At 36.2% G+C, this 17,492-nt stretch overlaps 1 protein-coding gene across 2 annotated transcripts; it reads right to left on the bottom strand.

Annotated features, from left to right (window-relative positions):
* Positions 1–1,784: 1,784 nt before the first annotated feature.
* Positions 1,785–7,847, bottom strand: LOC103423170 (glucomannan 4-beta-mannosyltransferase 9-like). Of its 2 annotated transcripts, XM_008361244.4 has the most exons (9): positions 6,885–7,847; positions 6,670–6,768; positions 5,986–6,238; positions 4,196–4,306; positions 3,597–3,733; positions 3,073–3,186; positions 2,769–2,968; positions 2,466–2,663; positions 1,785–2,349 (listed from the first exon to the last, which is right to left on the bottom strand). In XM_008361244.4, exons 1-9 carry the CDS (start codon positions 7,212–7,214, stop codon positions 2,187–2,189), a joined length of 1,605 nt encoding a protein of 534 aa, XP_008359466.3. In that variant the 5' UTR covers positions 7,215–7,847; the 3' UTR covers positions 1,785–2,186. The 2 variants fall into 2 exon arrangements, with proteins under 2 accessions (XP_008359466.3, XP_028946215.2); XM_029090382.2 differs by having other exon boundaries at positions 2,466–2,968; positions 6,885–7,805.
* Positions 7,848–17,492: the final 9,645 nt, after the last annotated feature.

The following is a 17,492-nucleotide window of genomic DNA, read 5'->3' as shown; positions in this document are numbered from 1 at the left end:
ATTTTCTCATGGAGGTACCTATTTTTTTGCCACATATACCAATATAGAGGCTAAAAGATGATACGATATTAAATTCATATGTGGTCGATATCTTTATGAATTTAATCATTAAAATGCATAAGCTCAATTATACATTCAAGTTAGATCAATTCCCGAAGTTTTGGTCAACAATAAAAACTGCTTACCTATGCGTTCATCTATAAAACGTGCAAATGCGATATACTTTTTAACCACTGTTTTATGTATTGTGAATTTTTATTCGCAACTTTTGTGGCATATAGAGGCTAAAAAATACTACGATATTAAATTCATATATGGTTGAAATATCTATCAGTTTAATCATTAAAATGCATAAATTCAATTACACATCCAGATTAGATCAATTCCCGAAGTTTTGCTCGACAATAAAAACTGCTTAACTATGAGTTCACCTATAAAATGTGCAAAGACGATATACATTTTAGCCACATTTCAATGTAATGTGAATTGTTGTCCGCTACTTTGGTATCTAATAAATATTCACGGTTAAAAATATTCATTGATCTACCAAAAGTTATCATGGACGTACCCATTTTTCTACCACATATAGGAATATAGAGGCTAGAAGATTCTCATTTGATTGAAACATACCAAACTCATTAAACACTCTAACCAGAAGCTCATACCGATTATTAAGCTAATTAGTGCCCTAGAAATTTAGAGATGTCAAATGATGAAGAAAAGGAAGAGGAAGAGGTTTGGATGGATTTTTTTAAAGAGAGAGAAGGGGATTTGCTCCATGGAGATGATGGACTGGTTAGGGTTTTATTTTTTATATTTAAGTAGATTGAGTTGGGTGTAAAAAGAAGTTTAATTGAGTTGAGTTTTGATAAGTAAGGGCGGTTTCAGAAATAATGTTGGGTGTAAATAGATAACGATAGATAAATCAAATACAATGTAGATACAAAAAGTAAGCTTGATGTTGATATACAAAATATGAGTTCAAATAAAATTTCTCATTCATAATTGAGAAAAAGACTTGTCTCTTAGGTGGATCTTCATAAATACAACCAAAAAAATCCTCTGGCTAATTGGTCCATGCAACACAATAATTTGCATTATACTTCGAATTATTTTATACTGATTTTTTTATCTTTACATCTTATATCGTTGTATCAAAAAAAAAAATTTATACAGTATATAATGTTTCGGAGCATTGCTAAATTTTTTTCACATTTTCCAATTCAATGTCCGATCCATGGGACTACATAAATGAGTCATTTTCATTTTTTTTTAGGAAAACTAATGAAAAATGCTTGAAACCTTTGAGTTTTAACGATAAGGACAAAATAAAGTGTAAAGTGAATAGTACCATGATTGACTTTTTAGTGTAAAAATGTGGTTTTTCGTTAAAGTGAATAGTACCATGAGTTTTTCGTTAAATTTCTTTTTTTTTTCGTTTGTTATTTTCTCTGAGATTCGATTGCCATGATGATATCTTGAAATAGAAGAACGGGTGTTGAACGTTTTGAAATTATCAATCTGCTTTGTTTTCTGTACTGGACAGAGGATATTGAATCTTCTTTTTTATATCTGAATACAATAAAAAACTTGGTCATAAAGTATCTGACCACGTCATCTATAAGGCATCTGTGATAAAAACAGAAAAACTTTGTAGTTCCAACTCTTTTGACCTCACGTTCGTCTCACTAGAGAGCTAACCTAATCAGGCAGCCCTACCGAGTAACGAAATTTTCTTGTACGTATTTTGACTTTTGAGAGAGAGAGAGAGAGAGAGAGAGAGAGATCAAAATAGTGATGTTCCATTTCGATGGAGTTTATTCATTTGAGCAAAATCCAACCAAAAAAATGGAAAACTTAAAGGATCAAAGAAAAATCTGAGAGTTACAAGCAATCTCCATACAAAAGATGTTCTCTGATTGGGGTCACAGAACCCTTTGAGTTACCTAAAAGCCATTTCTTCCTTCTGTGTTGCATTCCCATAACAACAATCTGTAAAATGTAATTTCCTTACTTTTCTTGACTATTCACAAGAGAACTAATTTTTTCGAGTCGCCTCGAAATCTTATGCTGTACCTAAAAAATTGGCCATCATTTTCCCGCTTCTTGTTGGTCTCTCTCTTTACTAGCGCGCTGGTATTCTTCGAAGAAGAGAATGATTTCGTAGTGTTTCTGCAGCAGCCGCGTTAAGAGTTGGGAACGAATGTCCCAACATACCCGAAACCAATGATAAAGAAGGCAGTTGCTTGGATGTAAAGGAACAGGTAGAAGTAGTTCTTCCCAAAGATGAAATCGTAACAGCCACAGAAGAAGAGGTACAATCCAACAGCTAGCTCTAACAAATGAAGCCTGTTAACAAGTAAAAAAAAACACACACAAATGGCAAAACCACAATCAGGTATTCTGATTTCAGCAAGTGATACATGACTAATTGAAAAGAGGAGTCCTATCGCGAGAATGCTTACCTTTCTCCGATCCTGAATCTAGGTTTTCGGGGTAATTTTGTGGCCACTTTCAAAGTCTTGAGCGCATCTCCAAGTTTCTCAGTGACGATCCATTCATTCACTCGACTAGCCTCTAGCAGACCAATAATTGTAGCCTTCGTACGGTGTAGTGACATGATGTTCTCAAATAGGATCCAGAACACCAACAAGTGGATTGACCTGCGAAATCGTAGAACATGAATTCCTAATTTAAAGGCCAACTGAATACAAGAGAAATACAAATCGAAATGGCAAAAAAAGCAGAAGTTCAAAAGGAAATCAGACCTTGGAGTGCCAACTGCATTGAGAAGGGTAATCAAGGAAGGAATATAAATTCCTCCCCACTTTGGCACCACAACCTCAGGAACCAGGACAGTTGCGGGCAAGACAATGCAGTAAAATACAAACGCGTTGATATGCGCTATGATCTTCCTGACGAAGAAGAAGCTGTAAATCACATGTACCTTCTTCCAGAATGTTACTTTCTGCAGTAAACATACGAAGGTATGTAGAGGGTTAGTTATTTACTCATTTACACTTCATCTCCTCCCGTTGGTTAAACTTGATACCAATTACGAAAACCGCTCACCTTGTTCCTTATAATTTCCATGACCATTTTCCTGAAAAGATTAGCTGGACCGCAAGACCACCTGTGCTGTTGGTAGCGGTAGGCTTTGAAAGTGCTTGGCAATTCACTCTTCACCTATGGAGCAAACAAATAAGGATAAGATATTTCACTCAAAATGTGTCATGTATCTGAAGTTTACGGTACATTTGAAGTCCAAATCTACTAATTTGGGAACAAAGTGCAGGCATACTCAAAAGTTGATGAAATGGAACTTCAAAATGCATTAAAACAATGCTATATAGAATCGAAAGACAACTAGATCATCAACACTAGTACACAAGCAAATGCTAAAAGATCTCTCACTCTCTACAAGTTTGGTTTCACGTCCAAATGTCTTTGTCAAAAGAACTAACTTTTTCCGGCTTTCCTAAACCCTAAACCCTAATCCTTACCACAGAGCAAAACACAACATTTGGATCGATCGGTTAAACACTACAAAATACGTTAATGCAGAAAAAGATACAAGCATAGGACAGCAATGGTACCTGTATACTACCAAGATATACAAATTTCCAGCCTTGGAGACTCGCTCGAACAGCCAGATCCATATCTTCCACTGTCGTCCGGTCCTTCCATCCTCCGGCTTCATTGATCGCAGCAATTCTCCATACACCAGCAGTCCCTATATCATCATACCAACAAAACTCAGCAAATACATACTAAAAGTATTACCTCAACCCCTTTTAGCTTATAGTAAATACCATTTTCTTCCATTTTATAAACAAACAACTGTTAAAAATACATATATGAAGACGAGTAAGGGTAATTAGACGCACTCTCTAATATAAATAGGTCTTGCATACAGTGATAGGTCCCACCATTGTTAGCGAGCGTGTCAGTTTTCTCCCTAAGTGTTAAAAGTACTTATAGTTTGAAGAGCATGCTACTTAGACAGACAAAAATGACACATTTGTTGACATAACCTTGTCTAATACAGGTATATCACGCATACAAAGGTAGTATAGCATGGCCACTTTTATCAGACAATGTATCAATTTTAAGTATCTAAGTAAAATTATTATATTTCGAAACAGAATTAGCCCTCATTCTAAGCACTTGACTGCTCAAAATATGCAGAAATTACCATTGAATCCAAAGAAGGCATGAGTGGAGGAGCCCACTTCTTGTTCAACAGTAAAATGATAATCCAGTGACATTTCTTGCATTCTTGTCATCAAGCACTCGTTTGAATTCACTGCAAAACAAGTAAAATTAATTAATTTTTTTTTTAAAAAAAGAAAAAAAGAAGAAGAAGAAGATCATAAAACACAGCTGCTGCAAATTCTGCATGAGTTTTCAAATAATAATGAGATAGCAGAGGATTAGGTCAAGTGTGTATAAAAGTATAGAGAGTAGAGTGTGACCAGGTCTATAGGGAATTGAGGTCTACCATTAAAGATGGCCACATGCTATTGCCTGGTTATCGAGAGATTTTTCAGTGTAGTTGATTACACTTTGACAAAGAAAGTGTAGTCACTATATTTGGCAGAGTTAAATTAAATGAAAGTGTAGTCGACTATATTTGACAGAGAAAATTAAAGGTACTCATGGGTCATAAAATGTGTTATGAAGAAGTTCCTACAAAATACTTTTCAAAAAGCACTTTCAAGTGTTTTTTCAAAAAAAAAAAATCAGATTTTATATAAAACTTTCGATGTGTTTCTAGTAAAAACACTTCTAGCCAAGATGATTTATAAGCAAAAATAGTTCTTATGTAAGCAATTTTAAACGAGCTCTAAAATTAGTAAAATCCCAAATGCTTTTTAAAGAAGCATTAAAACGTTTGTCAAATCCAGAAGCACTTTTATTTATTACTTTCAACCTATCAACATCTAATTAATTTGCACCTAATTGTGTCAAATAATTTGATAAAATTTAAAATCTTCGGGATTGTGTATCAAGCCAGCTAGAGCTTTGCCATTTCTCCATCTGTGACCACTGATGCCCACAATCCACCAACAAAAATAAATAAATTATTAATAGCAATAGAAAATGCATGAGACAGATTAAAACAGACAAAGTGCTGAAAATAACGTCTGGGGTTTCTGGTCCTCAAAATTGCATCCATTAATGGAAATAGCACCAATTTCATGTGCTTTGCTTTGGACTCTGGGTCCCAAGGAAAAAATTTGGACAATTAGCAACGTATTGGTGCGATTCACACATCTATTTTTACTTTTCACATGCTTGTATTAATTTCTAGCTGTTATATCGAATAAATTGAATAAGATTAGTAAACAAAAATTAACAATGTTGTATGGGAAGTAGAAATAGATATGTGAATAACAATATCCTTAGCTAAAATGATTCACTTTTGGATGTTTAATTGTTGAGATGATCGAAATCAAATATCGATGACATATCATGTAGATGAAACAACCATGATATGACAACGAAATGCTAAAAAGGCATTGTTTTAGCACCCAATGGTCAACAGAAACACCCTGCTATAAAATGTTCGTGTTATAATTTAAGTGTTATAATTTGATCACATTGAACTCCAAGCAAAGAGAACAGAGAGAAAGGAGAGACACGTGGCAAGCAAAACCAGGCAACCCAAGGAGGGGCCCACGTACTTCCTAGAAATCTTCTCAAACAAGCACAGACTCACCGACAGTTTTAAAGTAAAGGCCGTCCTGTTTTTAGAAGTTTGACCAAAAAACTTAAAACTGCTAAAGGTTGTAAAAGTGCTTGTCGGAAAAGCACTTCCAAATGTTATTCTGCGACACAGTCGAAATTTATAAATTTCAACGCGTCTCTATATGAACACTCACAATAAAAGCGCTGAGTAAAAGTGCTTTGTACAGAAAGCAGTTCCAAACAGTCACTAAAACTAATCAAAGAAGTGTGATTAATGGGGATTAAGCAACTAACCGAACTTCCAGCGAGTCTGGACGAGTGCGAGCTCAGGGTTGTGGAGGAGGAAGGGGATCGTCCGCCACAGAAAGTCGGGCTCCGGCTGGAAATCCGCGTCAAAAATGGCCACAAAATCGCAGCTTTTGACGTAGCTGCGCTTCATGCCTTCTTTGAGAGCCCCAGCTTTGTAGCCATTTCTGTTGTCTCTTATTTCGTACTTAATGTTTATCCCCTTGCTTGCCCACCTTTGGCACTCCAACTCCACCATGTCCTGCATTCCCATTTAACAATTAGCCCAAAACATACCAAAATTTAATATGGTAATTAAAATTTTGAGCATTTGGGTTGTTTTATATTAAGGAAGTTGATTGACAACAATCATTTTGCGAATTCCGATTGATGAAGTGATCAAAATCAAATAAAGATGACATATCGTCAAATATTTACAACATATTGAAAAATAATAGTTTTAGGAATTGAGATTTGTAAATTAATCATTTAGCTAATTTTTTTTTTTGTATGAACAATATTCTAAACTATTCTTAACGGCTCTAATTTATGAAAAAGGAGATACAAATGGACCGTCACACTGACTTAGCCAACTAATTTTTTTTATTTTTAGAATTATCCCAAATTATATGAATACCCTTTCAAATATTTAGGTAATTTAGACACATAAAAGAAAAGATTTTTGCTAGTGACCTTGATGGTTGGGTCAGTTGAATCATCAAGGACTTGGATGATGATCCTATCGGAGGGCCATGAAAGCCCACATGCAGCTCCAATTGAAAGCTGATAAACCTGCAACGATAATGAAATCACCAAAACACAAAATCAACGGTGTGAATTTAACAAATTAAGAAATAAATAAAGCCGTTTCGTTTAAAAAATAATTAAGGGGTATTAAGGATGAGGACCTCTCTTTCATTGTACATTGGGATTTGAACCAGAACCATTGGATAAGCCGAGTTTCCGAGCTCCACGTCATCTTTCATGGGCTCCCATTTGTACCTTTTCTCCGGCTTCCGCCCGAACAACTTGATCAGAACGATGACGACCGCCATGTACAGCCGCTCGACGAAGAGCATCACCGACATGATCAGACACAGAACGACGGCGAGCCGCAGCAAAGGAACGATCAGTGGGGCTTTGATCTGGCTCCAAATCAACCCCATTTGCATGGAAATGTCGTCTCTGCCGCCAAAAAATGAATCCGGGAGCTTCGCCGCCGTCGACAGCCGCTCCATTTGGGATTTTTTCTGTGATTTTTCGTCGCAGAAAACAGAGGAGCAAACGGGAGAAGAAAGAAGTGTAAAGATTGAAACTTTTTGGATTCTGAGAGAAACCCAGATGATAAAAGTGGGGGTTTTTATGAAAAAATAAGAAACATGAAAGGATGGAAATGGAAGAAGAGCTGAAGTTTCAGTGGCTCAACCTCCACCACATTTGAGATTTCAAGCTCAGATGCACAGAAAAACACAGAAACAATTGACCGCCTGAATATTTATTTGCATGGAAAAAAAAAAGACTCCTTTTATTTTCTTTTATTTTTTCTGGAAATATACAGACCTTTCTGCTTCAGAAAACAAGGAAAAAACAGAGGAAGAACAGCGCATATATATGTGTACATACACACACAGTGTGGAAACGGAAAAAACCAGAAACAGAAAGATGTATAAGTTGAGAGAAATCTCGCAAACCAAAGAGAGAAGAACTCCAAACTGCTAGTTGTAAAATGCAACGGAAACAGAAGCTCTCTAATTTCTTTTGAGTTTTTACCCCCCCCCTCTCTCTCTATCTCTCTCTCTTTTATAAGCTTCCAGTCCCAACTGTCCACCAAGTGCAGTGTTGTTGCGGGTTTTTGGTTATAAAGCTAACAACCATAAAAGGTTCAAGTGATAAATTTTGGGATGTGCCATCCACACACCCTATTTTACTTCTCACACACCCTTGATAATTTTTATCCATTGAACTTCTTCAATTCATCCGATCCGACGGTCGAAAATTAAAAATGTATATGAGAAGTAAAACGGGTTGTGTGGATATCACATCTCTAAAATTTTCTATTATATTAAGAAGAGAGGGCTTGTCAACTTTTTGTCCCATTTTCTTCTAATTTTGCCCTCACTTTTGAATACATAATGTAGACATGATGAGGGGAAAATAATAATTTTGTATCTTTTGAACTTTTTTCTTTTTTTCCTATTTTGCCCTCATTTTTTATACACAATATTTACATAAGGAAGGCAAAATAGTAATTTTGTATCGAAATATTTACATAAGATAAAAAATATGTACTTATTAAGAGAAATTGTTCTACTATCATTTTTTCATACGGGTAAGTGAAATTATAATATTTTTTGGATAATTTGAATTAACTGAAGCCATTGCGCTGGAAGAGAACGTAGGAGGAGATAAGCAGTTGTTCACACACACAAAGTGTGTGCTCATCTTCTAGTGTGTTCTAAAAAAAGAATAGGAAAATTGCAAATGTGTCGGCGGTGGGATTTACCGGCGGCTGATGTCGTATCACGGCAATAACCTTTTACCAATTTTGTCACCTACCACCACTAATAATCATTCGATTTTTTTGGAGAAATTCCTATCCATCAAAGGTAAGGATTAATCTCTGAGGTATCTTACACTCAAATTACACACATTCTCTCAACATTTTGCCGACTTCGTGCTTCAAACCCAAAGCCATGAAGCAAGACTTGAAATTTACTACATTTTAATTGAACCACTTGTCGTGGCTAGTAAAAGAAAAAATTATTTTGAGTAATATGTTAACACAGGGTCATTTGAGACCCATTAAGAGCACTATCGCAACACTGAAGAAGACGATCACTATCCAACTACCGCTTTTTATCTTTGATTGTCTACTGACAAGAAGGAACGAGCATAGAACCTAAAGTACTTTCCGACCACTCAAGACAATTGGCAAGTCTGGTAACTTTTTGGCACGGAATTCCAAGGACAAATCTACCCAAACATCAATTATAGGTCACACCTTGGCCATCAACGAGAATCTATGAAGAAACGTAAATATTGGCAAGCCTAACTAAAGTATTTTCCAACCACTTACGAACAAGTGTAGTGCTTGGTACATGTCGACCCGATAAACCATGTAAATACCCTATCCATATGTCAAATGGATATTGGAGAAAGGAACCGGATCCCCTCCTAAGCTTAGGAGGTTGAGCCTCCTGAGCAAAGGATCTGGGCGATTGAAATTTGATCCAACGGCTAAAAACAGGGGCCCCTCTAAAAGTTATAATAATTGTAGCCGTTTGATCAAATTTCAACTGCCCGTGTGATTTGCTCAGGAGGCTGAGCCTCCTAAGCTCAGGAAGGGATCCAGTTTCTTTGAGAAATAGCTTATAGGTCGTTTTTACGTGTTTGTTCCATTAAATAATAAGTTCGTGAGAGAATGAAGGGCATATGACTTTGCTGGGGGGATGGGGTGCACTGAGCAACTATATAAACAGCCTGAATACCCTTTACAAGCGGTCGGATCCACGAGAAAAATATTGCATTACATTCCTTAAAGCTCTCTTGTAGTCCACGTCAAGTATTTACTAGATCATTACAATAGACGTGACCGATTTTCAGGGTGAACCACTTAAATCCTTTTGTTCACAATCTAGCTTTATATTACGAGTCCACCAAGGGTTGACTGTATTGAGTTTTGTTGACCTCCTAATTTTAAAGCTCTATGTAATCCACGTCTAATATATGTCAGATCATTACAGTTTGCGCAACCCATTTTTAGGGTTGGAACTACTCAAATCCTTTTGTTCAAAATTTAACTTTCTATCCCGAATCCACGAAGGATTAACCATACTGATTTTTGGTGAAGGTGGGATGTTTCCAACTATATTTCCATATTTCCTAATTAAGATCGATGGGTTTTTTTTTTTGTTTTGAGATAAACATATGGCTAAACACAATGTAATTAATGTAATTGAGTTTTAAGTTTTTTTGGACAACTAGGGAGAGCCATAGACGCAATGTTGTTACGTAATATATAGAGCAATTTCAGGGGTCGGTGGATCTTGCTCTTTGCTCGGGTGCTCTATTTTTGGGAAAGAGCTAAATAAGCCGCTTACGAGTTCCCAAAATTGCATCATGTCCTCCCTAAAGTGCGTGCAAGTATATAGGGTAGTCGTTGTCATACTCCCATTCATCTAGTTACACTTATTTTCTTTTTTCGTCGAGGTATGTGGTATTTTACACTCCGAAAAATAGGACTAATCTCTAGAGGAGTTCGAAAATACTAAAAGTATTTCAGCCTACTTTTGGACACAGTCAAATAACACACGTTCTCTCAAAACTTTTAACCAAAAAATCATTCGCGCATTTGCTAACTTCGTTCGTCGAACCCAAGAACAATGAGCATACCTGTCTCGAAGTTTTATCACCAATTTTACTGGACAACTTATGTTTGTCACACTCATTTTTCTAAATTTTATGTTTTGAGAGATAAATAAGTAAATCATAATAATAAGTAAAACACTGTAAATAAATAAAACGAAAATGTGAAATCACTGGATATACAAAACTCAGAAGAGAGGACAAGTGTAATTCTCTTTATACTATTTGTTCCCTTTTTATCTTTTTCCTTCTTAAATAGTATTGAGGCATTTACAAAAAGGCAAATAAAAAGTAAAAAGAAGAAAAAAAAGGGCAGAAATGTAGTAGGTCCAAAAATCACGTAAAAGCATTGGTGTCGGTGTAGTCCATGTCGATGGAACAGCTCAGATGGTTGAAGGTTCTCGTGTGGCACTACTACTACTTTAAGGAAAAGGATCCGGCGCAGGTCTTTTTCTTTAGATAGTAAGTATTTCGTAATCGTCATCATTCATTGTATATTGTCCGGTCAAAAACTATTTCAAAATTTAAAATTTAAAATTAAAATATAAATAGTATATAATGAAAACTGACCGTATAATGTACGATGAACTGTTACGATCATGGAATCCCTAGGATTCCTAGAAAAAGAATCTGACGAAAATCATTTTCCCTACTTTATGGTGTAAAATCAACCATGTCTAAGAGTACGTACGGTCTTTCATTTGTTTTATCGATGTCAAAACCTTACTTCTAAGCTTAAATATTGTGTATAAAGTATTATATTATTGGATGTGTGCGTGTCATGTGTAATTTGAGACAACTATGTTAAAACTCAAAATTAAGAGGTTAACCCTAGATGGGTGTGGGTTGACGCTCATCAATATAAAGTTTGGGGGACACAATTAGGATTAATAGCATAATTAATAAACATAAAGATGTAAAGTGGTTCACTCGTAAACTGGGTTACATTCATTGTAGTCTCTATATATATTGACTGCAGTGGCAGATCCATGATATAATATTAGGGGGTCAGTAAAAATAGCGCGTGGAGCGTGCAATTTTTTTATACCAAAAATAGCATGCATATCGTCATTTCATCGAGTCTTGGTAGGCCTGAAGTCATTTGAAAATGCATACTACAAATATGTTAATGTATGCAAGAGGCAGCACCTAAGGTATCCATGGACATTCATCAGGTTTTGGTAGGCCTGAAGTCGGTTGGAGGGGAAGTATGAAGCCAACTATAATCTTCAAAAGAGCAACACTCAAGGTATCCATGGACATTCACCGAAATTGGAAGGGTCAGCACCTAAGGTATCTATGGACGTTCATCGAAGTTCCGGAGGGGGGGGTCAGGACCCCCCTTGCCCCTTAATGGATCCGCCAGTGATTGACTCGGAGCAATCTAGTCTATTTTTCTCCTTTTTGCCAACCCGTTCTAAGAGGCACTCATCCTTCTTATATAAGTACTTAGTGAGCCCCAAGTCTTATGAGCTCAAGTTTTCCAAGCATCGGTTTTGCATTTAATGCACCGAATATGTAGACATGACCTGCTAGTTGTCTCTCTGTTCTTTAGTCGACACGTGTTGGCAAAATGACATTCGTTCAGGTCCACTTGCTTGACTAACATAGAGTAAAATTAACGAGTTGGTCAGTCGTCTTCACTCGCCCTGCAACATGGATCCCCCATTGATACCACTCGTTATAGTATAATGAATAGAAAGCTTGAAGGCAAGCTTGCTTGACTAACATAGAGTATAAGCCTGCCTAACTGTGAGACCTACTAGTCGAATAGATATGAAAGTCTGCAAAAAACAAAAAAAAAAAAGGAAGAAGAAAGAAATGCCGCTTAAAGGAGAAATGCTGCCAAAAGAAGAGGAAATAAGACTTGAGTGTGCAGTGTTCAGTTTCAAAATAGCAGTTTTATCGTTTATACATCTAGAAACTTGAACATAATTAATCATATGGTTCAAAATAACATTAATTTATAGAATAGAACAAATCTAATTTTATATTGCATACTTAAACATAAAAGTTACAAAAGATTATTGCAAGTAGCATCATTCCTTTGGTATCATGTCTCACGTGTACCCAAAAAAAAAAAAAACAACATTTTACAGAATGTGTCACCAACTATTATGGGCCCAGCTGCCATTGTTGTGTTGAATCATCATATACTAGTTTCAATTTCTACCTTTTTTTTTGTCTGCTATTTTGATATCACATTTTAGTGTGCTCAGCCATACTTGAAGGGGCACTTGAAATTTTTTTTTATCTACTTATATAATGACATATAGCATATCGTCTTGTGTTTCGATCATATTGAAAAATTTCTTCATTTTTTAAACACATGTTCTTTTTCTTCATTAGGATCGGGTAGCATTATTAGCACATCGAATGAAAAAATTAACCCTGCTGAAACACAATTTTTGTCTCACATTATCCTTTATCGTCAAAGAATGTTAACAAATTCGTTAAAATTGTCTACTTGGCACAAATAAGACTTACTATTGATGAAATGTTTGTCACACGTTCCCAAAATGTTGTAGTTAGAGTTTTGTTTTTCTTTTTGGAAAATAAAATTTGTTTTAAATATCTTATTTTATTAATATTCAGCCATATGTGGCACACATTTGAGCAACAATTGGTCATATTTTTTGTCACATAAACAATTTTGATGGATTTATCAATGGATTTTGAGAGCAGAAGCAATGTGATAAACGAGTTGAGTTTCAAAGAGTTAAGTCGCTAAATTGAATTTTAAGAAGTTAAGCAAGATTAAGTTGAGTTTTTAAGTGTGTAAATGTTATTAGAACTAAAATACAAAAGAATCGATCTCAACTAAAATCATGAAATCTTTATATTTACATAATGTTACAAATTCATGTATAATTTTTTGAAAGTCGTTCGATCTTCACCAATGACAATATGTATCACACTGAGCTTCAGTTTTAGTCGGCAGGGGCCTTTACTTCTTTTATTTCACAACTAAACGCTCATTATTTTACAAATATTACAAAATCGTCCATTTGTTTGTCTCTTTGAAAAAAAAGTCTCAATTAATAGTCACATGTCTATCTTTTTCATCACCTAAAACCATATGTTATTTAAAGCATATCTATTCTGCAATCAATGCCTTTAGCATCTTAGTAGAACCATTGGACTTAACTTTCAATTTTGAAATGATCTCCCTTCACATTACAATATTATGTATTAGAGTTTAGGGTACGTTTGGTGGGCTGATATGAATATGACTTGTAGTACTAAACTAGATTGGATGGGACTTTACTGGATTCATGTTCATGGTTTGCTACTCGCTAGGCCAACAGAAATAGAATGGCTTTGGTTGTTTTTTAATAATTAAACTTTTTAAAAAATGGACAAGATATTGCCGGAATTTTCTTAGAAGAAGTGAGAAGACGCCGTAATTTGAAGCAGAGCCGAACTTGAGATTTCAGGAGCCATGTGCGAAAGTGAATTGGAGGCCCTAAAAAGTATTAAGAATTTTATTTTTTTATTTTTTTGTTCAAAATAATAATTTTAATTTTCAATTGAGCTTCTATAAATTCTAATAGCACAAACAAATTTAACAAATAAACAAATGGAAAGGTGGTGTATTGTTTTTCCTTAATTATTTAGAGGGTCAGGGTTCGAATTTTTATGTTATTGTGGGGAATTTTTATATTATTTTCTGGAAGCTTATGCATTTAATAAAAATATAAACTGGAAAAACAAATGAAGGAGATGAGTTTCGAACTGATCCCCTAAGCTAATGTAAAGAAGCAATAATTCTACTTGCGCTAAAACTCAAGTTTGTAATATTATACACATACTACTATATATATGTAAATGCATGCAAAATTGAAAAATCAGGGGCCTTCTGATTTGGGGATTTTGTACGGTAGCACCACTTGCACCCCCTCAGCGCCGGCCTTGATTTGAAGAGTTTCAGGTTTTTGAGACAGAGAGAGACAAGTTGGACTTTGTGACTGGCCTTTTCATAGGTCGGATGTTGAGAAGAAGCAGCAGCAACTTGCTTCAACAGAGAAGAAGCTCGCCATGTCGGTGGGATTCATAACCCGTTTGTCGAGTCGGGATTCAAATCAATTGGATTCTGGACTCTTGTCCAAGATGGGTAACCAATTCGAGGAACACTTTACATTAACCATACAAAGGTTGTGATTCCTATCCATTTTAATTGTCCATATCATATCCCCAATTGGCCCACCAAACGGGGGTGTATATCATATATGTGCTAAAGAATAAATTCAACGTGGTTATTTTCGTATGTCTAAATAATATTATTATTTTAAATTTGGAGGAGATGATACAAAAAACTAGTCAAGGTTTCTTTTAGTAATTGTTCTTATAGCAAAACCAATGAAGTATTCGATTTTGATACTTTAAATCTTTTCTTTTCAAAGAGATATCATATATTCTCTATTTTGTGGGTTTCACATTATTTATGACACACCCCGTCCCGAAGGAGGGCATGCTGGCCGTCACGTGAGAGTGACGTAACCATTTGCACAGTACGGAAGCTTTAAGATACAATTTATAAGTTGATACACCCGAAGGTGAGTCCTAATTTTGTCCAATCTGTCAGAACATCGTCGAATTCCTCGTAGCCACCACACCTCAGCTATTCTTTAACCTGGAGGGGCGCAAAACCAAAATTGAGTGGGTCAGTAAAACAATTCTTTTCCAAATCCAAACATTTCTCAAAACGTTGTAACCCCTCTCCGTAAAACCTGTATACTTTCCCAGAATGTAAAATATAAATATACATATATATTCTCAAAACTTCATTTTTTACTATCTCAACATTTTTCTTTATCAATCATGCCATGCCATGTCTAATTCAACAGTTAAATATGGATGCATCAACAATAATCATATCAGGTGCAAGAAAGTAATCAACCAGAGGCCCTCTAATAGCCTGTACGGTTGAACCTAGAGCTCAAAATCTATCACTATCACTCTACCGGAGTCACCTCTGTGACCCGTCCGGCCTTCTGCACACAAGTTACGCTCTAGTGCTTTCTCATTAATCATCTGTGCACATAATCTAAGGTCACCCACCAGTCGAAATCTCACTAACACTCTTCGACTGGCCCGTCGCACCCACTCCGCGTGGACTGTGCGACCAGCATCTACTTGGATCCAAGGCGAGCGTGCGATGCGGTGAATACTATAAGCACTAAACCAAGGTGCAGGATTTGAGCTCAATATACATCAACATCATCATAACAGTAATTAAATACTCACCTGATACTCACCTGTGCGTCCGCCGCAACATTCATTCATATGCATCATATATCTCAAATCATACTTTTCATATCATTTCATGCATGGCAATTCAATTTACATTTCCATATATATTTCATATACTTCTATGCATGATCTTTCAATTCACGTTTTCATATCATTCTATATACCTTTCATTTAAAACATAATTTCATTCTAATTCAATTTCTGGGAAAGCGTCAAGTATATATATATACGGAAAACAAAACTGCCCACTCACATATTACATCGACGTCTCGTAAGTCCCTGAGCATCCCTTGGCCATGCCCGATGCCCGCATAAACCTCACCTATACAAAAGTAACCATTTTGACGTTATTTAACGCCTAACCCAAATCTTAGTTAATAACTCCTCATAAATTGCTCAAATTGGGTATATGAATATACCATCGTGACCTACACAACCTCAGGATCATCCCCATATTTTTAAAATAATTTTTCGAGGTCTCACGCGCCCCCACGCGCCTGACGTGTCACGGACCTACGCGCCCCCACGCGCGGCCACGTGACATGCACACAGACGGCTACAGTGAACGGCGTTAGGGAATATTCCGTTAAATCCTAGCATTTTCCGTTAAATATCCAACGGTAACGGTAACGGCGTTGGCATATTCCGTCAGTTTTGACGGAATATTCCCTGTCTTCTCCGGCGAGTCGCCGGTCGCCGGCGACTGTTCGCCGGTTTCTGGAAAATTTTCAAATCCACTATTCTCCTTCGTTTTTCAACCAATTTCTTCGAATTTTATACCAAAATGAAGCATTTAACATGTACTATCACGTTGGAAAGGTTTTAGGGCCTAAAAACAACTAGATCATACCTTCCAAAATTCCTCAAATTCGGCCAAACTCGAACCCAACGATCCCGACGTCCATTTTGTTCAAACGAGGCACTCCAAGCCTCCTTGTGACCTCCTTAAGCTCACTGTGAGCTTTGTTTAACCTAAAACACGGCCAACTTAAAGTTTGTGAACAGTGCAAATCCACGGGGTGATTTGAAACTAGGGTTTTTGAAATAGAACTCACCTGAAACTTGTACCCCCGTGCTCGTGAAGTTCCCAAGATCACGATGGTGATCTTAGATTGGACGTTCGTGTAGAATTGTGGTTGTTCTTGGTGTTTGCCGTGAGTTCGAGAGTAAGAGAGAGAGTGAGAGAGTGTTTCTGAAATGAAGAAAGAGAGAGAGAGTGACTAGGGAGAGCTGAGGAAGAGAGAGACAACCTACGGGTTTTGGGGAAGAAATTCAGGAGGTGGGGATCCCACGTGATAAATTCCAAAACCAACATTAAAACTTTAGTATGTAATTGTAACCCTAAGTCTAAGTTTATGTTTCTGACACTAAATAATATTCCAATTAATATAGATTAGGGGATTTAGGTAAAAACCAATAGATAAATGACGCACCTTAATCCCGTTTAAGGGCGTTTCTGTAATTTCACGTCATCGGAATTAAAATTCCGGGACGGGCTGTGACAATTTAGGCATGTTTTATTTATTTATTCAATTTATTTATATTTTCTCTTTTTCGGGTCTGAAAATATTTATTTATTTAAAAAAAAAGTTTGTGAGCCTGGAAGCCCATATAAAATATTATAGAAGTGATATCCCATCTACCATGTCTAGCAAACTTGTTATGAAATTCACTTTGATGTTGTTCACTCTTATGTTATTATCCAATGTGAAATGTGTCTTTGTTGAACTAGACACCATACCATATTCCACTCATCTCACACCCTTTTTGAATTGGAGGCAGATTCTCTGCCCTCCCATTTCCTGTGTCCTTCCATACCCTCCTGTTTTGTGTGGTCACGGTTAAGCCACGTCAACATTTTATATTTTGTTATAGAGATAGTAAGACAAAAATGAATA

The sequence above is a fragment of the Malus domestica genome, chromosome 12 (genome assembly GCF_042453785.1).
Source record: "Malus domestica chromosome 12, GDT2T_hap1".
NCBI lineage: Eukaryota > Viridiplantae > Streptophyta > Magnoliopsida > Rosales > Rosaceae > Malus > Malus domestica.
This window is presented reverse-complemented; position numbering and strand designations above follow the sequence as displayed.